This window comes from Ostrea edulis, chromosome 5, assembly GCF_947568905.1.
Source record: "Ostrea edulis chromosome 5, xbOstEdul1.1, whole genome shotgun sequence".
Lineage (NCBI taxonomy): Eukaryota > Metazoa > Mollusca > Bivalvia > Ostreida > Ostreidae > Ostrea > Ostrea edulis.
This window is the reverse complement of record NC_079168.1, coordinates 61,297,537-61,325,036: the sequence shown is the minus strand read 5'-3', so window position 1 is coordinate 61,325,036 and position 27,500 is coordinate 61,297,537. Positions and strand designations below refer to the sequence as shown.

Sequence of the window (27,500 nt, the reverse complement as noted above, 5' to 3'; positions counted from 1 at the left end):
TGGGTATTGAACCTTTTGACCTTGACATTTGACCTACTTTTAATTTTTTTTTTTACATTGGTCATAACTTCTAAATGGTAAATATTAGAGCTTTCATATTGTACATGAGCATTTCTTTTGACAAGATCTTTCTACTGGTACCAAGATATCTGCCCTTGTGACCTTGGCGATCTTTGGAATTGGCCATTATCGGGGGCATTTGTGTTTCACAAACACATCTTGTTTTTTTTCCTTTTAATTTTTTAGTTGAAAGCATTTGCCGATACATAGGTAGAAAATTCCCAAATTGTTTGATTTTGACGCAATTTTTCCCAATTGAATGGGTACTGGTACCAGTTGGTGGGGGGGAAACGCTGAAAAATCATGGCCTCCAGGAGTGGGTATGGACCACAATAGGGACTAAGGTTTTACATGCAAATATATATATGAAAAGTCTTCAGATATATGGGCCAAGGTGACTCAGGTGAACGATGTGGCCCATGGGCCTCTTGTAATAATTTCCCTCTTTGTTAACTATACTATATTATTTGTCACATTCAACAATTTAAGGAAGTGAATTTTATTTTCAATTACATTTCCTGTGCAATATTTGCAGATTCTTTCATTTCTAGAAACAATAGTTTAATAGAAAGTGTGGTGACACTGAATTTACAGTTGATCTTCTATAGCCAGGATTATTTACTGAAGGAAGTTACTAACCACGAAGAAAGTGTGATTTCAAAAATAAGTATGAGACAAGTTTACCATCTTTTTTTCCTTTTTTTTATGAGAAGAGTGTGAAATTGTTATACTTTAAATTCCCATGAGAAGAACTTCAAGAAAAATACCATGATCATGGTTGTTGTCTATATTGTCAGCATGTAGATATTGGTTTTGTACTGTAAGTATAGTTTGTTTGACCCTTTTTTTTAACCTCTCTTTGACCTTATCTATATTTTATCTGCCAGTATAGACTGTAGCTTCCTATCTCGCAAAGACTGAGGATTATTACATTTTTTTGTTTTCAGTCAAACTTTCCGACCGCCAAAAAAACTATCAGTGTTCTCTACTTCTATCGCACATAGATCTACCATTATAGTATATATTTGTTCCTGAGAAAATTCGTCAAATCTTTATATAAGTTATGTGACAATTCGTTATTGATAAAGGTGTTACTTATATGTTTGAATTTCCCCTTGTTTTCAGTTTCGTCGTCATTTTTCCGGGTAGATATTTTGCACACTCGGTGCCGCCATATTTAATTACCTAATTATATATGCGTGTCAAAGGTCATAGGGGGAAAAAACAACGTAATAATGGACGCAGTCTTTTGACAAATCAACGATGTATTGCTTTTTTCCCCAAAGTTTATAATGATTTATCCCTTATATTATGATACAATTTGTTTACATAATAGGTAAAGAGGACCAAAAGTTTACTTTAGCATATCTTTTATGGAAAAGTTCCTTTCTATAATTTCTAAGAGAAACTATTTATTGGCACTAATGTTGCATTTCATACCCATGTTTGAAGATTCCATTTCATAATAAAACAACAATTTTTACACTTAAAAAAATCTTAATTCTGAATTGCACAAAAATGTAAAATTTCGATAATACCCACCTACCGACTACTGGACCCATTGTATTGTGATGTTTTTAGGGGGAGGGGGTATTTAATTATGCAAAAGTGACTTGATTCGCCACCGTGAATAAGATTGGTTTAATAATATGATCAAAAACATTTATTCATGTTCTTATTTTAGGGCATCATCATGTTATTCGCTCCGTGGAGCGAATTAGCATGTATTCTACGTACTTAATTATAGCATTTATTCCGTAAATGTGAATACATGATTTTTGCTTTTATAAACGGAATAAATAGCATGATCATTCTATAATTAGAGGTCGCGTCATCAAGCTAACACTTGATGTGGGTAGCACGTGACCTGTGTGTACACAATGTAGCATGATTATAAAAAGTCGATAGTTATGTAACGTATTTACGTTAACTTCTGGGATCGTACCTGGTCAATTCCAGGGTTTGGGGTATTCAACAATAACTAATTTAAACTAATTGGTATGATTTTAGTGGACTGACAAAATATACAAATATGTCCTAACCTTATCTAGGTAAATTATAATCAAACAGAGAATCACTATATCAATCAGAGGCAAGCAACGATAAACTGGTAGTGCTAACTAACAAAATGTAGATCTAGAGCCCAGTCGCCCTCGGATTACCCCATATACTGTAGGACGCCTTATTCAGGACGGACAGTATATGTGGTAGCCCTTCAACCACTACACTCACTGTAGGATGCCTTATTCAGGACGGACAATGAGTATAGCGGCCTGGACGACGGTCTTTTCAGCCAATGCGGACGACACCAAAAACGAATTATGGCTAGCCTCATTACTGGAGGTCAACCTCTTCGTGGCAGGCCAGACTTCTGATGGCCTTCCAAATTCACTCTCTAACTGTAAGAACAGGCGAGGAATTGTTTACTATGAATACTTTATTAGTACACATAATCTCGTCCTCTCAACTTGGCTGGGTCTTCTATCAGAATGACCCAGACGACTGCGGAGTCTCGGTATTTATACACAAATGAGATCACGTGATGGAAAGTGACTAATTGAGAACTCCGCATGGTCGTACCTCAAATATCCGGAATCATTACAGTTAACCGTTTAAACCAAACATCTCAAACTAATTCGCGGAGCGAATAACATGATTATGCATATTTCAGGATTCAGACTCAAAAAATGCTTTGATAGCTATTTTGTACAGTTCTTGTTTGGCCCTAGAAAATGTTCCACTTGAGATACAATCAACACAATGCCCTAGCCTCCTCGTTCTTTGAACATCGGAAAGCCTCGGGTACCAGGCTACACAATATTCACAAACTAAACAGTGTCCAGGTTTGAAGCTTATTTCAAACTCGGCACATGGTAATAAACAGAGATTTGACATGAAACATTCATAAAAACTAAAAAAAAAAAAAATAAATAAATAAAAGAAACAAAAATATAGATGGAAAACGTAATAAGGAGGAAAAAATGTGTTCGTGAGGGAGTCAAACCCGGTCGTCTTAAAAATAGAAAACATCTTTACATGACCACTGAACCACGCAGTAGACTATACAGTGCTATGGAATATTAACGTACGGGTGAAGTTGAAAATAATACCAGTGAAGTCGTTTCGATTTTTTTAAATTTACAAAAAATGCCCGCGTGAAACAAAATTTCAAAGCGACAGTTTTTTAGAGGAAAACTCTAAGAACGTGTTCATGCTAAAATTTTGTTTCACGGAGGCAGTTTTTCTGAAATTTGGAGATACCCCTCCATTTTAACGCTAAAAATCATATAAATCGCTTATTGTTTGATTTAAACTCGAAATATTTTGGCTAATTTTGTCAATACATGTCTTAAAAACTTATTTTCAAAAATTATTGTATCAAGACATACGTTCCAATTGGTTTTATCATATATTTGAATAACTTAATTTTTTCGATCTTTCATGCAACACCTTTAGGGAAATTAAAACATGAGACGCGCAACACCTTCTTTATCTTATATAAATGAGAACGCTTAGGCAGAATATTCTTTATTCTAAGTTTTCTTGTATCCATTTAACTGCCTCCGTCAGATACCCGGTATCCGACGGGAGTTCCTGCGTACTGTGGTAGATTCTCTGGCTATGTACCGATCATCGTCCCACGCCCCGTGATGACTACATGAATATATTCCAAAACTGCTTAGAAAGTTTTATTCATTTTGAATTAATTTTTCTGGAAGGTACACCAGAGTTGTCTGTGTGACTCGTCCATAACGCATGGCCTACAAAATAGTCAGGACATTCGGATTTTCTGACAGTTCCTTCGATAACATGGTCCAGACGAAGAATTTGTTCTTCCTCTGGATCCCAATTCCAACCATTATATGCAAGAAAGAGCCTTATAGCGGCTAACTTCTCGATCGCCTGATAAAATAGATAAGGTATACACAAAGAGTAGTAACTAAATGTCCATCGATTTCTAGCATCCAATCTGAAGATTAATTTCTCCTGATTGACAAGGGTTCACAGGCCAGGTAAATTTGAAGGCGGTGCTTATTTTCTCGGTCTTTAATAGGAAAACGAAAAACTTGCACTTGTTTGCACAATGAACTTGGAAAAAAAAACTTTGGAATCGCAATAAATAAGGTTTTATCAAAATGTTGTTTTTTTAATTGAATTCATTTTCATTTTTACTATATATTTTTTTTTTTTCAAAAATATATATAGTGAAGAAATGAAATGATGAGTCCCTTATAAATATAGTATCCGTACGACAATATTCGAAAGATGTTTCATTTAATAAAAGAAATAAAATCAATTCCAACTAGGTAATGGATGACATTAATGTTTATGTGCATGCGCAAACCCATTGAATACATTGTCGCATTAATGGTAGATGTAGAGAGGGGTGGATTGCATCCCCCTTTTTGAGTTAAACTTTTTATAATTAAAATACATCCCTCCACTTGTTTTATAGGATACCCAGTTAATCATCACTTTGCACTTTGTTTAGAGTCAAACAGGATGATGTGTCAGGGTTGATGGAAAACTGATCCTCGTTAATTAATTAAAGTGTCGCTCACTGATCCTCGTGGCTCCGGCTTGCCACAAATCTCCGTGTCTCTTTTCAGTTTCAGTGTCTAAATTCTTCGAAATTTAGGGTCTTTTGGGAAAAGAAACATACTTAATCCCTGTCCCGGTTCAAAGCAGCGCATTGTACCATAAATGCAGGAATTTTCTATGTAACACTATAAAAGCCTATCATTGCAATCGAAAGTTGTCTCAGATGACGTCGTAAGCTTCAAGCGATAATTCACGTCACAACACATCGATCGCTCACGTAAAAGTTTGATAGCGCCGTGTAATTCACGCCGAGTGATTTTTATCAAAATTGCCATGGAAATTAATCCATAAGTGTACTACAGACATTTTTCTGTATAAAACTCAAGTTTTAGGAAAATCAACGTACTTGACCTTTAATATATTGACGTGTTGCCGTTTGAGCGAGCACAGCTTCATTGTATGTACATATTTTGTAATGTTCATGCTTTGATCAGGTTGAATTTAAACAAATCTATTTGCCAAACACTCATTACATGAAGTTTCTCCCAGGGTTTTATATTAAAAATCATTAAAACATGTATACCTGAATATGATTGAAATATTTTTATGCTATATATACATTTTATTTCTGCTGCCTTCACTGTGACCCGCATAACCTTTGATGCACGACCTGTTCTGAACTGTATGCTCCCAGCCTTTACTTTCCCCTTTTCTACTCTCAATCTTTTCAAGTTACTAATTGCATGATAAAAATGCCCAAACCTTTCAAGTTGGTAAAACTATGTTTAAACAACACTGCCTTTGAACACAATATGCATTTCAATATAAGGAAAATTTAAAAATAAATTGATTTATTCAACTATTGGGCATGTTTATGTGCGGCTACCCCCCCCCCCCCCCCATTCGAACTTATCTAATTCAAATAAAAAAACCGAAATTCATATGATAATTCCCTTGTGTGTTCCAAAAGAGAAAATCATAACAATTGTTATAATATTGCACATAATCCTAGTTGTAACACAATGATGAAATATTTCAGCATTCACATATAATCATTGAATAAAATAGCAACATCTTTGATTTTTAAGCCCCTCTCCAGTATTGTTGTGAGGATACATTAATTAAGATCAATTCACAAAACTAGAATTAATTAATGATTTTTCAGTCGTTAGTAGCAACTGGCATGGTTGGTTATCGTGAGGGAGTGGTTGGGGGGGGGGGGGGGGGGGTGTCATCGTGGTTTGCATTACCGGACATGTTAAAAGGAAATAGATTTTTAAAAACACTTATTATTCTTAGTCGCGTGAAAAAACCTAAAGATTTTTAAAAAATGTTTACAATCCGACCGAATTCCATCGATTTTTTGTAATTTTTTTAATAGCACTAATTCAGTACCTGTGATCCCTCACATATAATTATAATCTAACAATTTTTAAAAAGTTAGTCCCCCCCCCCTTTTTTTTTCCTTGTTAGAATAATAAATTCCTATTGAGAATTTAGTATTTTAATCAGATTTGTAGTTTGCAGTCGATTATACACAATTTGTATTCGATGCCATATTACGTATGCTAATAATTACGTATATTTAAGAAATAAGGTATCATTTAAAAATATTTATCGGGATATAAATACGGGTTGGTCACGTGATCAAATTCCATAAAGCCCGAAGGGCTTTATGGAAAATTTGATCATGTACCAACCCGTATTTATATCCCGATAAATATTTTAAAATGATACCTTATTACTTATATTTACATTTTTGGTCGGTAACATTGCTGAATTGTGTTAACAACACGTTTCCATACATTTCAAATTGTTGACGTCCACAACGAAGCGTCATAGATGTTCAAAATGACGACAACACAAAACAAAGTTCTATAAAATGAAGAACTGTTTTAATTATTAAGACGCTAGAAAGCAAGTATATCAACATATACTTATACATTAACTCGGGAGTATATAATGGAAAACTCTTCCATATGTCTAATTTTAGGGGGTGGGGGAATTATGATTTAAACGGGGATGCGCAGTGTTACACTTAGAGTTGTGATGCGCTTTGACTTTTGAAAAGTGAAGACGTTGAAGACCGACTTTGAAAGATATTCTGTGGATATTACGGAGTTAACAGAAGACTGAGATGGAGGAACATGAAGAACAGGGCGGCAGTCGTCAGGTGTAGGCAAATCATTTATAGACAGGACAGAGGACGCAGCTCAGATGAAAGAACTGAACATCGCAGAGAATGTGGAACTGCACGAAGGTAAGGCACTATCAAACTTCCCGTTGGATATGTAATTGTTGATAAACATGAGCTCACTGAACGCTTCTTTTGACTCGAAAATTTTTTGTAATAGGTTTTTAACGACGCCTCGCTTCGATGTCCCGACATAAACTTGGAAACCGACATCAAGCACTATGGCTGCTGTGGCACGGAAGCAGTGTGGTGTGTAGGTCTTAATGCACTTTGACGACTTATCGGCCATACATCCTGTGAATGACCTTTTTGCTAAAGCCTAATGTCATCGTCTAGCAGTAGGTACAATTCCGCATCACCGATGACCAGGGTGAAGTTGTAGCAGACGAAATTTTAGACATACATTAGGCCTAGTAGGCTAGTAACTAAAGACATTGTTTACAGAAATGCTTTTATCAATTATTGATGAAAGTCCACTGCTTGGAATACAAATAAAACCGTAAATACATTTTGTGATGTTGATTTCATCTATTGAAAGATTTCTGTAGTAAGTGAGAGCGATTGCTAGATGTGTATTGCCTTAGTAAAAGTTGTACCTGTTACCTACTTTTAACAAATGTTCATACGCACAGCCGTGACCTCTGTTGACCCCGTAGTAGATTTATCCAGAAATAAATACGTATTGCTCGTAATAGTGTTATGTAGGAGAAAACAGTTGCAAATGTAAATATTCAATATTGTCCCGGTAGTATGACAAGTACCGGTGCATATTTAGACCCGCCACTGTCAGTCTTGTGACGTACGTCAAAAATTAGACGTGACGTCACACATCATCTTAACCTGCCTTTCATAAACATAGCACTTCGTTAAACATTTCGCCTAATGGTGCACTGAATTTTGGAGCAAGGAGGCCACAAGATTAGGATGATAATCCACGTAAGTTCACAATCATATTCCAGGGTGTGACTTTGCGAGATCTCAGTCATTTTTGACAAGGGACTTCTTAGTAGCTATTTGCACTGCATGGTGAACAGAGACTCATGAGAGAGCTGTTAGCCATCACATCTATCAATGCATAATAATAAACACACAAAACACATATTCATATAGTACAAGCATAGTAACTTGCAGTAATCAACATGCATCTTATACATGCACATAACTATGAAGTGCCAAATTAACATAAACTCAAATGATTGAAGATCTCTTCAATCATATGAAGATATCATCAATTCAATTATTGCTCTCATCAATACGCAAGATCGCGACTACTTTTTCTGTCTTGGTTTTAAATTTTACTTTCCCCTTTCAAAGTCTCGCGAGACCCAGAGTTTGCGAGAATTTGGGCATGTTGGTAAATAATACCAGTTCTGCAACTTTTGTCGTGATCGATTCGCCCGATTTTAACAATGGTGTACTGTCATTGCATTGCAATATATTATTATCATTCAAATATATTATTGCTCTCATTAATTGAATTAATGCGCGCATCAATTGAATTGAAGAGAGCAATAATTGAATTAATGCGCGCATTAAATCAATTATTGCTCCCATTAATTGAATTGATGCGCGCATTAACTCAATTGATGAGAGCAATAATTGAATTGAAGCGCGCATTAATTCATTTGATGAGAGCAATAATTGATTTAATGCGCGCATTAATTCAATTAAAGAGAGCAATAATTGAATTGATGATATCTTCAAATATTTGAGTTTATGTTAATTTGGCGCTCCATATAAATTTGCCATTGTAAGATACAGACATGCCCAGGTAATTTGAAGAGATCATTAATTCAATTAAAGCGCGCATCAATTCAGCTGAAGAATTAATGATATCATCAATTCAATTAATGCGCGCAATAATTCAGAATTGAAGATATATATATATATATATATATATATATATATATATATATATATATATATATATTATTCCTACAGTAACTTGATCCGAAGAGTCGGATCACGTCGAGTTGACAGGCGCGGATCATCAGATCACACGAGACGCGCCTGTCAGCGAGACGTGATCCAACTCTTCGGATCAAGTTACTGTAGTAATGATAAAATTATTATATACCCCCTTCTGCATTTTAAATCCACATATAAGATAATAAATGTAATCCAAATTATCAGAAACACAGACATACCATGAAATTATGTTTTGTGTACGCAGTTTTGTTTCGTGACGCGGTCAATATTTCCACAACTAACGTTGTGTTGATGCATTGTGACGTCATTGTGAAGGCATCAGTTTCAGAAGATATCAGAAACCACAGTGTGGTGATCCGGAAAACCGGATCACACGCTGTGAAATCCACAGTATCAAAGAACGATACATTGATGGGTATATAATAACATTAATTATACAAAGAGATCTTTAATTGAATTGTTGCGCGCATCAAATGAATTGATGCTATCTTCAAAAAATTGAAGATATCTTCAATTATTTGAGTTTATGTTTTAAATTTGGCGCTCCATAGATATTTAGTCTCAATCTCACTCTCGGAGAAATACATAATCAGTTCACATGTCAGATGGATTGGTGCACCATGACCCACTTTAATGCTTTTCTATTCAGAATGTGTGTTATATCAATTCAGAATGCATAATATGCTTCCAGGTTCAATTTCACTGTCCGACGGGCGTATATGGTACCGTTTGCGGTACTCTCGTTACGTTCTTGATAACTACCTTTTCAATTCTTTTCAAATTTGGTATGAATCATCTTTGGGACAAAGGGGACATATAATATAAATTTCAGGACTCTTGCACATCTGCGTCCTTAGGGACAGGCAAAAACTGCCCAAAATTTACCAAATTTAAAAAATGATCTTTACAACCACACGTTTAAAGCTGTATGACCCGATGTTCATGTATTATTTTTGTACATAATTACTTTAAAGCAGAGTAATTACTTTATAAAGTTATTAAATTTCCCTTAATTACATGCTTGAAAACATCTGCATATAAAAGAAAACAGTGCGAAAATTATTTAGAAAGTAAATATAGTGGCTACATATATAAATCATCGCATAATAGACGTCTATAAATAGACCCACGCGCGTCAGGGGAATCCCAACATGATATATTAACTCATACGCAAATGTCTAGTTTTAATAAGGCTGAAAGAGCGTAAAACAACGAATTACTAAAAGGTATTTGATATTTTTATTTCTATTAAACTTATGGTACGGTACTGTTATAACAAAATACACAGCTTTACACAGATAAGACCACCGATGATCTGAAAGTTTGAACTGGTCACGTGACTGTCACTTGAAATGGCAGAGTGACGCGTTTATTTGTAAACATCGATTTAAAATCAAATAATTTTGGTTAAAACAGGTGAAATAATTTATGATATGTCGTACAGTCTCATAACTACATACGTGCGATGGTTTAATAGCGTTTTTACGAGATGGGAAAAAATATTGTAATTCGGACCATACGGCTTTAAGAAAAACTAAATGCATAGTGATGTAGAGCAGGAAGGTATCTCTACCCTAATTGTGTCATGTTAGAGGTTCTGCCCAGGGCCAAACTTGGTATATAGTATTTACCAGTATTTGTAAAACCTTTAAAAACATCTTCTTTAGTGTTACTGATACTAAATTGAAACTAATCGGATATTTAAAATTCTTTTTGAATGGTATGAAGCTACTTTGGGACAAGGAAGATGTGTTTCAGGACTCCTGCATCCTTTGGGGCGGGACAAAAACTGCCAAAATTTTACCAATTCTCAAAAATATTCTTCTCCACAACCACATACTGTATTTCAAAGAAACAGAAAGAATTCTACCAAAGTTGTAAATTTCATGATAACCGGGGTAGACGTTTTGACTACCTAGAAGGAGTATGTAGTCCTTGACCAAAATTGTAACATGATCCCAGGAGGTAAGGGTTTGGTTCCATGATTGAGCATTATCATCGTGGTTATTGTCTTTATCGTTTGATGTCTTTCAGTTTGCTGATACAGAATAAAAAAAAGCTAAATGCATTTTAAGAAAAGCACATACCAAAATTATGAATTTCGCAACCCCAGGGTTTTGACTCTAGGACGGGTCCAAATTAGTCCTATTGGGTTAAGGTTACATATATTACTGCAAAGCCTTTCATCAATATAGGCTCTTTCGAGGGGATTTGAGTTTTAGGAACACATGTTGTTTTATACGTTTGCTTAATGTGCTAGACTTAGCCTGGATATTCAAAACAGGATTTTTTTTCTACATTTCTTAGCCTTTGGGGCTAGTTATACTTTTAACTAATACTTAGATTACCTATAAGGCCTGTGGGCCTCTTGTTTGAAATACGTTGGTAAATCATTGATGAAGACTTTGAAGAGATTAAGACTGAGATTGTCACCTTGATGTACACCACGTTTATACGGAATGAAGAAGTAAGAGCATTATCAATTTTAACTCGTGCTTCACTTTCAAGATACTCCTTACTTGTTGTAAGGGGCGACTAAATGGGGTGGTCCTTCGGATGAGACCACAGAAACAGAGATTCCGTGTCACAGCAGGTGTGGCACGATAAAGATCCCTCCCTGCTCAAAGGTCGTAAGCACGAGCATTAGTCTTAATGTTGCAGCCCTTCACCGGCAATGGTGACGTCTCCATATAATATAAATGAAAAATTCTCGAAAGGGACGCAAAATAATGTAAAATCAATCAAAATACTTAGTCTTTATCATCTTATAAATCTTTGAACTTATATTCAGCTTCAATGATTTCAGTTTTAGTCCATAATGTATGACACTATCGAATGCCTTGAAAATTAATCAATAAAGCAGGCAGAGGATCTACACTTCTCTCATGTTACAGTATTTTAATTTCAACTTAACTTTTAGGAATAAAACTAGTCAACATGCATTTTGATAAACCCAATTTGTGATAAATGGGTGAGATTATGTTGTTCCAAAATATTATCTAGTCTGTTACTCAGAATGGTGTTAAGAAGTTTACCAAAAATACTGGTTATGGTAATTCCTCTAGTTGCCACAAAGTCAGCTGGGTTTTCCGACTTAAAGATATGAGACATACATAACGTTTTTCCATCAATCCCGGATAAGCGTTTGACAAATAAAAATCAAATAAAAGCATCAGACATATGGTACAAGTTGTGTCTTTCCAATTTTAACATTTCATTAGGTCAAGTCCGTTTGTTTTACCAGTTTCCAATGAGCTAATAGCAGATGTTGAAATTCTTTTGTTATGCGGCATTCCATTCACTGATACCACCAACACAGTGGACGATATAGACGGATGAAAAGTCACAGAACAAAAAGTCACAAAAATGACTATGTTGTCACATCTAGCACATTCCGTTCATCATTAGATAACCACCCCCCCCCCCCCCCCCCCACACACACACACTCTAAAAAACTTGTTTATATTACACTTCACTTACTACTTGTTTTGACAATAATCTGAAGTAAAAGGAAGCCAACCATAACTCTGTCATTAGGTTTCTGTAAACCAAATGATCACGAAGCTTATTTTTAGTTGATATCAATAAAAAAAAAAATCTCGTTTTTTAAAATCTAATTAATATTCTGCAATAAAGATGATAAAAGGAAGAAAAATTTAATAATGAATATTAAATTATTATTATTGAAATTTAAATAAATTTTTATAGAAAATAGAACATTTTACATTGTCTAAAACATTTTCCCCCTCAAATTATATAAAAATCAATATTATAAATTGTGACTTTTTGTCCTGTGACATGTCCTACTTTCATAAAATTTCTAAACGTAGCTTTTTGTCCATGGTCATATTGTGTCCTGTGACTTGCTGTCCTACATATCCGGTAGACTACCCAAGAGATTGCACTAATGGTCAGTGCTGGCGTTGTATGTGCTGTACTCGTCAGAGTCATGCTGATAAGGCCTACATTACCCAAACCTTGGGTGTCTGAGCACGAAGCGTCAACTACATTTCCTTGAATTACATGCCTTAATGTAATGCACATGGTATTTAGTAGTACGTGTAATAACCGTCGTCTTCGTGTCAGATTGCGTATAACAAATATTTCATTCCATAAAAAACTTTCATCTCAAAATGTATTATCCAGTTATTTTGTTCAAACACAAGTTTATTTTGATATTTCTGGAATTTTGTAAATTGATTACGAAAACAAAAATTCATTTGGCAACTATTTTGTAATAAATAATTTGAGTAGGCCTAAAGGCATGCGTACACAATCATACTGATGCTATTGAAATGTAAGTATAAGTAATGATCGGCAAAAGTGAATTAGATATTAGGGTGAATACTTTTCATGAAAATTTATGTACACGCACGTGTAAACACACACAGAGGGACACCCCCCCCCCCCACCCCCCAAAAAAACCGACTCGCGAAATCTATGGAGCGCCAAATTAACATAAACTCAAATAATTGAAGATATCTTCAATTATTTGAAGATATCATCAATTCAATTATATTGCTCTATATAATTCAATTAATGCGCGCATATTGCTCTTATCAAATGAATTAACGCGCGCCTCAATTCAATCATCAACTGAATTAATAAGAGCAATAATTGATTTAATGCTCTCTTCCATTCAACTGATGCGCGCATTAATTCATTTGAAGAGATTATTAATTAAATTTAAACGCGCACCAATTCAGCTGAAAAATTAATGCTATCATCAATTCAATTAATGCGCGCAACAATATTAATTATTTGAAGAGAATTGTTGCGCGCATCAAATGAATTGGTGATATCTAAAAACAATTGCGCTCCATTTTTGTTATTATTTGTATGGAATGCCAAATCAGCATATAGGGGGGCTATTCAAATATTTGAACCTATCTCCAAATAATTGTACCTATCTTCAAATAATTGAACCTATATTCAAATGAATTGAAGATAGGTACAAAAAGATATGTCTAAATGAATTAGAGATATGTGTAAATACTTATCTCTAAATAATTGAACCTGGATTCAAATGAATTTCACCGATCTTTAATTTAATTAAAGATAGGTTCAATTGAATTATACATAAGGTTGATTCATTTGAAGATAGGCACAATTGATTTGAAGATAGGTAAAATTAAAACATCCATAAAGGATTTGAAGATGTTATATGGAAAATAATGAACTGCTCGGCCTTACTGCTAGAGACATCATGAACATTATGGAGAGAAACACACAGAACATGCAGAGGAACAACCAGGCTGAAAGCAGGAAAAAGTGTATTTTCAAAATCTAAAATATGCAAAATTTATAACAACATCTATTTGAATAAAATACAACACTTTGCAGTTGTTCAGCCAGGCCATGGCGGCCGCATAGAAGTGCTGCATCGTCGCAAACCACGATTTTGCGAAGCATCCGTGGGTATCCGACGATGGAAGTGCTGATAAACTTTCGCGCGCGCCCGTAGTGACCACAGGGGCTAAGCCCGTTTGGGCCCGAAGCCTGTGATACCATAAGCTTCGGGCCCAAAACGGGCTTAGCCCCTGTGGTAGTGACGTACCGAAAAAAAAATGACGTAATATTGGATCTTTTGGGGGAGTAGTTGTTAATGTTGTTGTCGTTATCTTTACGCCTATTTTCTATGGCATTTGTACCTATCTTTAAATCAATTCTATACCTATCTCCAAATGAATTAAAGATAATCCTCAAAGAATAGTTAATTTGGCGTTCCATAAAAGGAAAATTATGACGATACAAATGAAAAAGATCAAATATTGCAACGTTTGACATGCCGTAGCATGGGCACACAACATTCCGGATTATTTCAATTGGGGAAGTTACGTTGCACCTTTCATTTTAGGTCACAAACTACCAGGAAATGGAGGAAAATTCGCCTTCAGAAGCCCATGTGTTAATTTTCAGATTTTATTACCATGGCAACCAATTTTCAAAAATAATGTATATGGTTCTTGAAAGCACACATGTGAAAGATTTTAAAGGTCCATCATGACATCTGATGCTAGCCTGGAAATGGGTCGAGATACACTCAGGCACCTGCCATCCTGGAAGTAAAAAAGCAACAAAAATGAGGAAAATATACCCATTTTCAACCCCTCCTAATTCAAAAAAAAAAAATTTCCCCAGTATAATGACAGATATCAACTTTCAGCAAAATTCCTAACCTTTCCAACAAGGCCAAATTTGCAATAGGGTCCTTGATTCCTTTTCGAGATATTTTACATCAAAGATGCAGCATGCTCTTTTCAACTTACCGTTTAAAGTGAAAGTAGAATTGCCCGCCTAGAAGTCAAACTCTCATACATCTCACAGTCACAGTTTCGAATCCCATAAAAAGGCACTGGATCAATGTAGAATGGTCACCTCCCTATATTAATACAGATATCAATAACAATGAAACTATTTAAATTCTATAAAATACTCTTTTAACATATTTACATTTTAACCCTGGTCACTTTAGCTTCGTATTGGCAATTCGCCAGGTATATTGAGACTTTATTAGGCTAGTCAATCACATTCAAGCTCCGGTCAGCTCAGCATATTCCGTTACGCTACAACTCCAATACCATCGCTGCCACAAGCTTTCAGATATGAACCCAATCGGAACTCCTCGAATGTCTCGCGCATTCGACACAAACTCCCCGTCGAGGCCTCATTACGTCACCTACAAACGAACTCTGGTGGAAGTTTGAGATGAACCGTGTTGACGGCATGACGTCACAGTTGCAAAAGCGCGGTAAATTATAAAGCTGATGTTTAGAAAAAAAAAATTATGACATATTCACAGCAAAATGTTTACGCGATCATTCAATTTCATTGTGCATGTAGTGGTTCCTTAATGTCGATATCGGTTTCCTTACATCTAATATATTATCAAGTCTTAGATTATCATTTTCTTTCAAATTTCTTCAAATAAATATTCATAGACCGTTATTAATAACGTACTATATAAATCAATGAAAGAGAAGGTAAGTAAAGTAAGTAGAATTGTAGAGTCAAATTATTTGATTCAGATAAATGTAATTTCGCTAGAATCAGATAAGAAAACGTCCATTCGTATTCATTTTAAAAGAATTTGATGCAGGCCTATTCCTTGTCGCTGTACACGATGCCCGGTGGATTTTTAAAATCATAGTTAACGTTTTATCTTTTCACGTCAGGGATCCATATGTGAGGCAGGCGCCATCGATAAACTTACATTTAGAAATTTGTTCACAGCAATATATTTGATGCACATTTATGAAAATGGACATATAGGAGGAGAGGGGGGTGGGGGGGGGGGGTGGGGGGGGGGGGGTGGGGGGTGGGGTTTAAAATTTACTCAACATCCCAGATCGAAACAAACTAACATATGAACTTGAGGTGTATTACATATTGTACATGTACATTTACAACCCACCATGCACCCAAATTGCAGTCACCATTATCTATATTCTAAAACACATCAGCGTTTCTTTGCAGGTTGCATTTGAGACATATAATATAAGTACAGGTTCATACATATAGCTTTGCTTTAACAAAAAAAAAAAAGGGGGGGGGGGGTCAACAAGCAAAAAATGAAGAAGAGAGCCCCCCCCCCCCCCCCCCCACACACACACACACCCACACTGTTACTCTTGTTGGCATGAAGCAACTTAGTTTATTGATTTTATGATATTTTAAAATTATATTGTCCATTGTATTATTTTACATGGAAGGCATATTTGTCATAAAAAGTGGAAAAGATGGGTACCCCCCTCCCAAGTTCTATTTACCGGTAGTATAATTCTTTGTAGTATACGCCATGCTCTGATGATGTTTGTAATTATATGACTCTGGTCCCCATATAATTATTTATTTTCTTACAGAATTGAATAAATTTAATGATTTATAGCTTTCCAGAAAACATCTTTTTTAACATATAAAATCTTTCTGAAATTAAGACCAGTTAGGAAAGCGAGTTAACTTCAAGCAACAATTCATTTCTTATTTCACAAAGACTGTTTCTAATTAGACAGAAAACATTCTTGCAGAAATACATTGAATCTTTCAGCACCACACTTTTTTCAGTCCACTTGTACTTAATTGACTTCATTACTGTTGTACATGTGACAATTTCACTTCAATGTTTATATAAGAAAAAAGGTATCTTATGAATTATATGAATTTAATAAATTATGGAATTGTTTTTAAGTCCCCTGTAAACTGTCATCCAACACCAAAATACCCCACTGTTTGAACAAATCAAAATTCACACCCTTACAGTGCATGCCTAATTTGTTATATTGTAATCAATTTGGACAAAGATTCAACAGGAAATGATTCTAAATCATAACTCTGTAACAGGAAGGGAGAAAATGCAACGGACCAGATCGGGATTCGAACCCGGGCCCCCTGAATCTCTAGTCAGGTGCTCTACCAACTGAGCTATCTGGCCACCGGTGATCGAACCCGGCTGACCGCTACATTTCTATTGTAGATTAACACTTGCCTTAGAAACTTTTTAATGAATATACAGTGTATATTACATATGTATTTGTGTATATTACATATGTATCTTGTGTCCTTCAGTAAAATTAATAAAATTTAATAAAATGAACCCTTATATGGCCCCATCATGTCCTCAAGAACCATGTTTTAAAACCCTATACAACAATATTTACACAGTTTTGTCATTTCTGTTCCTGTTGTTCTACAGAAGATTTGAAATTCATAGGGGAAAGTAGTCCCGGGGAATTTCACGCTGTACGGAGTTTGAATCACATTTGGAAACACATAATTTATGTGGCTAAGAGTTCTGCCATAATTTAGAAACACAAAGAATGCCTAATAATGGTAAATTTTATTAATTTTTAAAAGTAATTTGTTTCAATTTTAATGGTATTTTTCTTTGGATCATATATGTGTTAAATCTCTATGTTTGTTAACCGTACCTGTATCGGTGTCCGTTGTACTAGATTTACCGCTTTTGAGAAGGCGACATTTACATATATTATTGTTTGGTTTTTGTTAATTGTGTGAATCAATTTAGACATAAAGATTGTTCCTGAGAAGTATGAAGTTATTCTGTTTGTCGGTTTTAATATCATCTATAAAACATCGCAATCCGGGACCATCGGGAGTCGGGAGTACTAGATTTAGCGCCCACCACAAAAATCGTTAACCGGGACTTTCGGCTTTCGGCCGTACTACATTTACCGCTTACCAAATTATAGTCCAATGTCAAGGCCAGTAGTTTCAATTTTTAATCAGTCAAAACGTTACACAGATTGTAGAAGAATTTATTTCTACTAATTCTGGAATAAATAAACCTTACATGACCACCCTATCTGGTATTATAGAAAACCGAATCACACGCGTATAGTAACTTGCGTTTTTCTGCAGAAGTTTGGAAAGCCTGTGGCGGTGCATGTGCAGTGTCACTATTCATAGGGGAAAGTAGTCCCGGAAAATTTGACGCTACATACGGAGTTTGAATCACATTTGTAAACTTCCTGGTCTGAGCTGTTTGACGTAACAGACAACATTCATACAACGCTATTTACCCACAAGGTGAGGATTTCTTACTCTTAACTATCTAAGACGGGAAATTTCTCAATGAAATAATTATATCAAGTGTTAGTAAATTTACTTCCACGGTATGCGCATGTGGCTGGCTTTATATGGGACTGAAAATCACCAACCCATCTCGTATGTAGCCATAGGCCTGCCTGGCCAATCCTGATCCAATATTTACGATCTGATTCCATTAAGTGTAGCGAATTAACTGGGAAAAAGAGGCTATGTGGTAATTGTATTCAAGATCATGCAAAGAATATGGCGAAGATATCGATGAAAACAAATATCATTCGATATTTGGTACATGATCACTACATGTGTAAGTGTGCATGCATGCATGTCGTATGAAACGAAAGATGACCGACCCGCATGAGACAATCACATGCCTTGATGTATGAGGAACACTTACAGTGTGCGAAACAAACTTTAAAGTCCTAAAGACTTTCGGTCCATAGTCATTTTATTTCCTATAGACCACAACAAATTCCTATAGACCAAAATTTAGCATGCAATATTCAATGTTATTAAAAAATAAATTGACACAAATTCAGTTTGGCAATTTGTTCATAGTTTAAGGGGATATGATGCTGAGATGAAAGTAATTAGATTTTTCTGTAAATCAATTTATCATAGAAAGGAGGTCTCTCCTGTTTGAAAAATGACAATTTTTATATATGTAAATGAGTTCGTTTCCATGGAAACAACCCCTGAACCTAACAATGTTGAAAAAACACAAAAGGCCAAAATTTAGCAGTTGTAGATCCAAAAATATGTACAACAAACAAACAGGTTGTAACATGGCTATATTTAATGTACATCATACAAACAGTCTATGTGCAGACACTATGATGTGAAAATATTTTCCACGTAACGCAAAAGCAAATACTTATCATTTCCATTAGTGGAACTCTTCAAATTAAAGGTGCGTAAAGTCGTGCTACCGGGACAACATACTTAAACATTACTTAGGCATACATAATATAAATTATGGTATCGGATACATATTATATACATGTATAACCGACTGCAAACCACAACACTGATTAAAATTCTAAAGTCAAATTTAGGAATTGATTATTCTTACAAGAAAACAGACGAACTTATTAAACTATGTGAGGGAGAGAAGGTACTAAATCTGCCAAATCTGACCGATATAAAGCATCAATCGCAAGAAGAACTGTGAAGGGAAAAACCTATATGCACATCCAACACAAGAACCTTTCTTGTAATTAATGTGATTAATATGTTTTTAAAGTCTGTCAGACTATGAAGACATTCTATTTTATCATACAATTAGGACAGGTTCATATGGACTAATTAACACAACTAATGCGTTTCCAAACTGCATTTAAGCTATTTTGAAAATTACAAAATATTGATGGATTTAGGACAGAGAACATCATTGTTTGGAATTTTTAAAATAGGTGTGGTGGAGTTTAAAAACATGTAAAATTTTTAATACGATTGTGTTAGAATATTTGAAAAATGCAGTTTGACCGATGGTTATTTTATGACCGTTTCGTTTATGTCCCAGTAATCTCGCACTTGCTCGCGAGACTTGTGCATTTTCTTACCAATGACGCACAAGAGTCACCAAAGCGCGATAACTCTAACGAGCTGGTAATGAGAAGTATTGCCCAAAATTCAGTCCGAATTTCTTCAACGCCTCTAAATAATATCTTTTTGAGGATAGAGTTTTCTAGGGAAATGGTCAAAAACATTTACTGAATGTAATTAGATTTTAATTATTTTACTATGATTTAAAGATGACATCCATAGCTACAGGACTGACCAAAATATTGGCATGTCAATGAATTGGATAAAAAGATATGATGAACTGAAGGTCATCTGAGGTCATTGAAAATTGCTACAAATAAATCGGACTGATTTTTTCTTTCTTTCTCTAAAACACATTTTTTTTTTTAAAAACATCATACACAACGTTTAAATCTTATGTTCTTAAAAGTGGTTAATTTCTGAAAATATTTTAGTTGGTATGATAACGAATTTAATTTTGGAAACAAAACAGTCTGAATTTCCTCTGTCGGATTTTTTTGTTTTTGTTTTTGCATTTTGGGCGTTAATTGTTCAGATAAACGCCCAAAAATGATATCCGGTATGAATGTATATAGAATATTTGAAATTTCATATAAAGAATGCATAAAGGTACCAAACAAACAAAAAAAACCCCACTTAAAATCATATCACCGACCAACCTAAATGTTCTGATCTCATTAAAACTTTAATACTGTAGTGAATTGTTAACCACAATAATCAAATGTTTGGCTCGAATTATTTTGAACGCACCTTTATTTTGCTTTGAAAAAATAATTCAAACAAGTAGCAATCGGACATCCGATATTGATACCGTAATTGCGCCTTAGTATTTAATAATCTAAGATAGTCTTGTGCCATTGTAATTGAATCAGTGCATATAATTCATTTAAAAGTGTAAACTGTGAAAAATACAATAGAAATAGAATTGACATGAATCAACGGATGATGGACACGTATCGCAGATCTACATTATGTACAACTCTAAACTGCAAATATTGTTTTAGATGTATGTGTAAATTATTTGATTGCTATTGATTCTAACTATTCTAAAGTTTCAACTGATATTCTGGTGAAACCTATTAATGTTTCGAAAAGGAAGGGGGTGTAACAAGTTGGACGCACTAAACATTTTCATAAAACTATTAATGAAAGTTGAAGAAAACAAACAGTGATAAATCTCATAACTCCTATAAGGAATACAAAATAAAGAGTTGGATAAACACGGATCCCTGGACATACTAGAAGTGAGATCAGACTACTTTATTATTTTAAAAATTTATACAAGAATTATAATCAAATGTTTGGTTTTCTTTCTACGCAATCTGGGGAGGGGGTGGGATTGGGTCTATTTGAATATGGAATTTGCGTAACATGTATGCCCGTTTCAAAGTAGAGGAGAGACAGTCTAGAACACTCGTTTAAGTCAAGCCCCCCCCCTCCCCTTCCCCGATCTGCAAATGAAAATTAGATATGTAAAATACATGTACTATGTTAGATTTAAAGCATACAATAATTATTTGATGAGAGCAGCAACAGGATGATAAAGTAAGTTTTAATTATGCCTATTCCGCATTTCCTCCGTTTTATGACATCTAGGTGTTTCAACACTTATCGACCGATCTAATTTCAAATCCAAACATCTAACACTATATAATTTTGATTCAAATAAGCAATTAAACTTACGTACATTTCAAATATGTTTGCAAAAAATACATGCATGCACACTTCATTTGGACTTCATTTTCTCTGATGAATAAATCCATCGGTAATTAAATTCCGCCATGCATATGCAGAAATCAGTGCTAAATAATTCGTAGCCTGCTTTGTATATCTCTACTTATTATGGTAAATGAGGTTACATGTATCATAGATGAACCAATGGATTGCATTAAATAATTCACAAGACGCAGACACAGTATATACATGTACCGGTAGAGGTATATACGTGAGCGGTACCACATGTACCTATGTGCCGACAAAATGTTTAGTCCTCGGGTAAATATATTTTTCAATTATTTTTATTATTTACGAAATCTCGGAATATAATACAAAATATTTATTATTACTCTAGCATGATAAAAATTTTGTAGAATTTTTTTAGCCTTCAGTTTACTGTCGTTCAATTTGGGTATATGTGCTTTTAAAATTGTGCAGAGATTCTGTTCGACGTGTTGCGACTCCGTCTTTCATTTCTATTTTGAGTGTATTTTGAAAAGAATACACAGGTCTAGAAATATATAATAACATGCGATACCATGACATCTGTCAAACTCTGTCTGTTGTCAACGTAAACAACGAAAACATGGCGTCAAAAATCACTCGCTTATGTCGTTATCTCATATTTCCTAAAAACACGTCATAACGGCATTCATACAAAATTATTCAATCAAAATAAGGCCCCAGCTGTTATGATTTATGCTTTTGTATTTCGAAAATATGACTTTAGTCATATCAATATATGTCACGATAATCATGACCTACGTACGTTAGTTCGAGTTGCGCAGTGACTTCAAAAACGTCACAATCATATCCCTTTAATTATATTCTTTTTCAATTGCGTGCACGGCAAGCTTTTCAATTAGAATTTCGTTTTCTTTTTCATTTTGTGCCAGCTCGGTTTCACTGTCTGATTCTTCATCTAAGTCACTTCTATGTTTCGTTTTCTCATGATTTTCTACGACTTTAGCCTTGCTGGAACTTGTACTGACCGCTTTGCGTTTGATTCAAGTGCGTGCATCTTCCACATATTTTAAAAACCATTAAAAAGAACATTCCGAATTTGCACAAAATTGGCATATATTGAAGTAAATATAAAAAAAATGGAATAATCTGATTCGAATGATTTGTAATTACATTGGGGAACATTTTATTACAGCTAAGGGGTGAACAGAAACATCAGCGTACTACATATAAACTGGTCCCGCTTCTCATATATATGTTAAATAAGCAGCAGAGAACCAGTTATTTACTCAGAATTCCAAAAGACAAGTCGGTCTGTAGCTATTTTGATCGTTATAGACTGACTCGATTTTCTATAGACATTGTCTATCGGTCCATGGTTAATTTCGCACACTGCACTTAAATGATAACACATTCTAGTTCAAGAGTATATCGAGGTAAATATATAGATTTTTTAAAAAAAAAAGGACTTGTACATGTACCATCTACCATATACGATATAGAATGTCAGACATTTCGGCCCAAAGACATTTCGGACCATTGACATTTCGGTCCATTGACACTTCGGCCCAAATTTTTGAGACACTTCGGCCCGAAGACATTTTGGCCCAAGACACTTCGGCCCTCATTTTTTTTTGGTATGAGGCACTTCGGCCCATATTTTTCATTTTGCTAACATCACCCATATTATTTCGTTTCCACAACATTATAGTAAATTGACACTTCGGCCCAGTGACACTTCGGCCCAATGACATTTCGGCCCAAATGTTTAATAATGACATTCATGGGTCAATTCCTTTGGTTTTTATATTTCGTCACTTCGGTCCAGACGTTTCGGCCCAAATTTTTGAGACACTTCGGCCCAATTTTTTTAAACTGAGACATGTCGGTCCATTATACGTTTTATTATTCTGCTTTATATATCACACACGTTTCTTTTTAAAACAACATCATAGTATATTAACACTTTGGCCCATTTTTTAAAAAGACGATCACTGACACATAATTAAATAGTTTCTAGTGTTTGGCATAAGCCATCTATATGTAAACAAAAACAAGACACGGGCCTTGTTTACGTAACGATGAATTTTGAGTATGGTATCTTGCTTGTAACTCAACAGCTACATTAAATTCTAACTTTGGCTGACCATTAAAAATACTTGAGTACACAGTAGAAATGGAAATTAAAATAGGGTTTGAAAATTTTCAGCTCAAATTGTGTCCATGTCCTTTTAACAAACGATTCACTGCTAACAACACACTCATTGGATACCTCGCTATTTGCTGGGGTGTCCTATATTTTATTATTTTCTCTCTGGGACTTGGGCGTTATTTGACGCCTTCGTTGTTCCCAATCTTTATTTTATCCATTCATACATACATACATACTGAATGACACTCACTTACAAAAGTAATATATATCATAAAACATCATCCAGGGAAGTAATCTTCCTTGTCAAATTTATATAGTTATATAAAACCTTTGACAGTTTGTCATCTCTCTGTAATAATAGTTTTGCCCAGTAACCCAACATTCTGGTTTTGAATATTTTTAGGTATATAAATAACTTGTCTTCGAGTTCTTGACCTATTACAGACAGTCCTGTAATATTTTTGTCAATGAAAAACTTTTCTAAATGGTTCAAATAAATGACAAAAAGAAACGGATACAAAATAATATTTCCCATTAATCACTCGTTTGGTAAATATAATATAATATAATATTGAATATTTTCACATATGAATTTACTAGTTTATCGATTTTCAATAGCTTTCTTGACTTCGTTGTCAGTAATTTTTGCATTTATAATATCATCAACATGTTCACGTTCCTTTACATCAACATGCGGGAACTCCCCTCCACCATAATTGGCTTCATTCAGATCTCTAAAGTATTTAAAAAGTAGAGCATTTATATCTATTTATTCCTACACTTTGTCTTCTGATTACCATTGATTAATTTCCAAAATTCTCTTGGATTATAGCTTTTTAATTTATCAATTTTTTCCTTCATTTCGTTCCTTTGTTCCCTTATGGATTTATTCATGTTTTGGCCGGGTTGCACGAAGTGCAAATCCGGTCTATAGTATGGTGAAGTGCGGGCGGGCGGTTGGGGAAATTTTGTGAAATCAACTCCTACAGTTTTTTATGTACAACCTTGAAACTTTGCAGAAAGTAAGTATATATATTGAAGTTATGCACTAGGTTTTTTGAAGTCTGACCTTTGTCGAATATGGGCGCTACAGCAAAAAGTTGTTACTAAAAATAGAGTTCAACTTGAAAAAGGTAAGTGAGATTATCTTTTGTGGTTAAATTTAGTTGCACTACCTCTGAGGAAAAATTCAATTATATATGGATGTCAAATTTTCTGGGCCTGAGTTGTAAGTTTGCAATATAAATAGAGAAATTCTGTTTCTTTATCATATAATCATATACAATTCAAGCACCTGAAGTTATTGTTCATTTTAGTTATTACTTAATATTACATATATCATGTTTTTTATTAATAAATAAAAGCCCTGCGGCAATATGTGATGTGTTTTTTTTATATATATATATCGGCATTTTTACAAGACAAAAATCCGTACCTGTATCCGGAAACAATCGTGTCCGCTCACGTTACCGATACGGAACTAACATTTTTTCCACTCGTCAAAACTCGGCTAATTCCGTTCGTTTAAACTGAACAGCATTTACTTTACAATTCTGCCTCCTTCAACACTAAGGCCATAACAAATCATAACAGTCCTCCAGATAACTACCACCAAATAAATCCCTACCCAAATTATTTACTCTAAATATTGCAACCCGGCCAATTGAGTCTTTGACCCATTTTTAAAAAATACATTTTCTAGTATATAATGATAACATTATGTCATTAGTTGTTAGGATCCTGACCACTATATTGCAACTTTATATCATTAGTGGATTTGTATCATTATTGTTACTACATTATTTCTTCATATATACCAAATAATATTGTTCTGTCAAAAGATAAAGATATTCTAAATTACTTGTATAAAAGCCACTCTTCAATATCATTCCAAATCTCCTTTACTAAATAACACTCAGCAAATAGATGTTCAATTGATTCAATTTCATTATTGTAGAAACAACATGTTGGGGATTCTTTAATCTTAAGTTCATATAGATATGAATTTGTGAGAACTATACTATGTAAATTTTGGAACTGTAACCAATATAATGAAGAATTAAAAACAAATTATATAAAATCCAAAGGAATTGACCCATGAATGTCATTATTTATCATTTGGGCCGAAATGTCACTGGGCCGAAGTGTCAATTTACTATAATGTTGTGGACACGCAATAATAATTGGTGATGTTAGCAAAATGAAAAATATGGGCCGAAGTGTCTCATACCAAGAAAAATGAGGGCCGAAATGTCTTTGGGCCGAAGTGTCTCAAAAATTTGGGCTGAAGTGTCCAATTTTTTGGGCCAAAACGTCTGGGCCGAAGTGTCCAACTTTTGGGCCGAAGTGTCTTTGGGCCGAAACGTCCGACTACCAGTAAAGACTAAAGACTAAAGTAAAACTGAAAATCATTGTCCATCCCTAGATGTTTACGCAGCCCGGGTGACTTAGGGAGAGATGATTGCCAGTTACTTGATTTGTATTTATTGATAAAAACAAAATGTAAGTAAAAAGTGGTCCTCCACGATAGTAGTTATACTGTACTCAAACATACGACGTACAGAATGATTAGGTTCACCTGGAATACATCCGACCGTCTGTGTCCTTGGGCGGTTTTGTCTAACTATGTATAAATTAGTATAACGAGTTTCTCATAAACATTTTTTTCTTTTGGTAGACTACAGAGAATAATAGATTAACCGAAGATCCTTGGAGGCTGATTTATCCTCATAGATCCCATGATGGTGGAAATCAACATCTGCAGGCTGCGGCCCCCGGAACTCCCAAAATTTCGCAGTCCACCGACTGATTCTGAACAGAAAATGATCAATATCCGAGATAGTTCTACATCATATCAGGATTATATAAGTAAGTTTGAAAGTAGCTTCAGAAGTACAGCCAACTGCCAAAAGTTTATAGACAAATGGCGGACGTCAATGTCTAAACGTCAATGTAATACGGATTTTCAGTGGCTATGGAATTACAAAGAGAATAAATCTTACCTCAGTATTTTGTTATATATTCCTTTGATCTGATCATTTTCAACATTCTGGAAGGTAGGGATCGATAGAGGTTCCGTATGTAAGTAACGGGTATGTTAATCCAGATGTCATTTATATTTCTCTCCAAGTCAGTGACATTGTTTACATTAGAAAGTCTGCGTTTAAGTTTATTTTTCAACAGAAACCAAATGTTTTCAATCATATTTGCATCAGGTGACTGTGCTGGCCAAAACATACCTGGAATTCTGTTTATTTGTTTATATTCTTGTACAATTCGGGCATGGTGAACCGGGGCATTGTCATCTGGAAATATGTAATCGTTAGTAGGAAAAAAATTTCACTACAACCGGCCACAATTGTTCTTCAAGGATGTCAATATATTTATTTGCATTAATGTTGCCATTTACCACTGTTAGTGTGCCAACTCCATTCCAGGTAATGCATTCCCACAACATTAAACTCATAGCAGGTTTCGATGGTGCGCCAGGGCTGATGCACGCTGGTAACCATTCTTTTCCTGCCTTTCTCCAAATATAAACTTGACAGTTTTGTCCCAAAACAACTTTACATTCATCAGAGAAGATCACTTTTGACCAGTTATAGTCAACAGTCCACCGTCGTTTACCTCTCGCCCATGCCACACGGTTTTTCCTATTTTGTTCCCGAATCCTAATTTTCTTCCTGCATACACGTCGATGTTACTTATTTTTGGACAAATAACAATGAATTGATCTTTCAGAATCGGGAACTTGCCTATCTTGATTAAATTGTCCTGTTATGTCTTTTAATGGAGTGGTACGGTTAAATTTTACAAGCCGCAATAGTTGGCGCT

The 27,500-nt window shown here is 34.8% G+C and overlaps 1 protein-coding gene and 1 long non-coding RNA gene across 17 annotated transcripts in view; both read left to right on the top strand.

The window, feature by feature from the left end:
- The first annotated feature begins 888 nt into the window (after window positions 1–888).
- Window positions 889–7,307, top strand: LOC130054639 (uncharacterized). The gene is made up of 2 exons (XR_008802964.1): window positions 889–6,862; window positions 6,957–7,307. It is a non-coding gene; the product is annotated as an uncharacterized LOC130054639 (long non-coding RNA).
- Window positions 7,308–17,927: 10,620 nt separating this feature from the next.
- LOC125652380 (uncharacterized) overlaps window positions 17,928–27,500 on the top strand; it is a 74,977-nt gene continuing 65,404 nt past the window's right edge. For 3 of the 16 annotated variants that reach the window (XR_008802954.1, XM_048881568.2, XM_056165037.1), the window contains exons 1-2: window positions 17,943–18,271; window positions 26,344–26,534. Coding sequence is in view for 15 of the 16 variants with exons in the window: in XM_048881568.2 (XP_048737525.2) it covers window positions 26,405–26,534 (130 nt within the window). In the remaining variant the exon portion in view is untranslated. Of the gene's footprint in view, window positions 18,272–18,341; window positions 18,597–24,684; window positions 24,800–26,343; window positions 26,535–27,500 lie in introns of those variants that run through there. The other 13 variants (XM_056165038.1, XM_056165036.1, XM_056165041.1 and 10 more) reach the window with 7 other exon arrangements.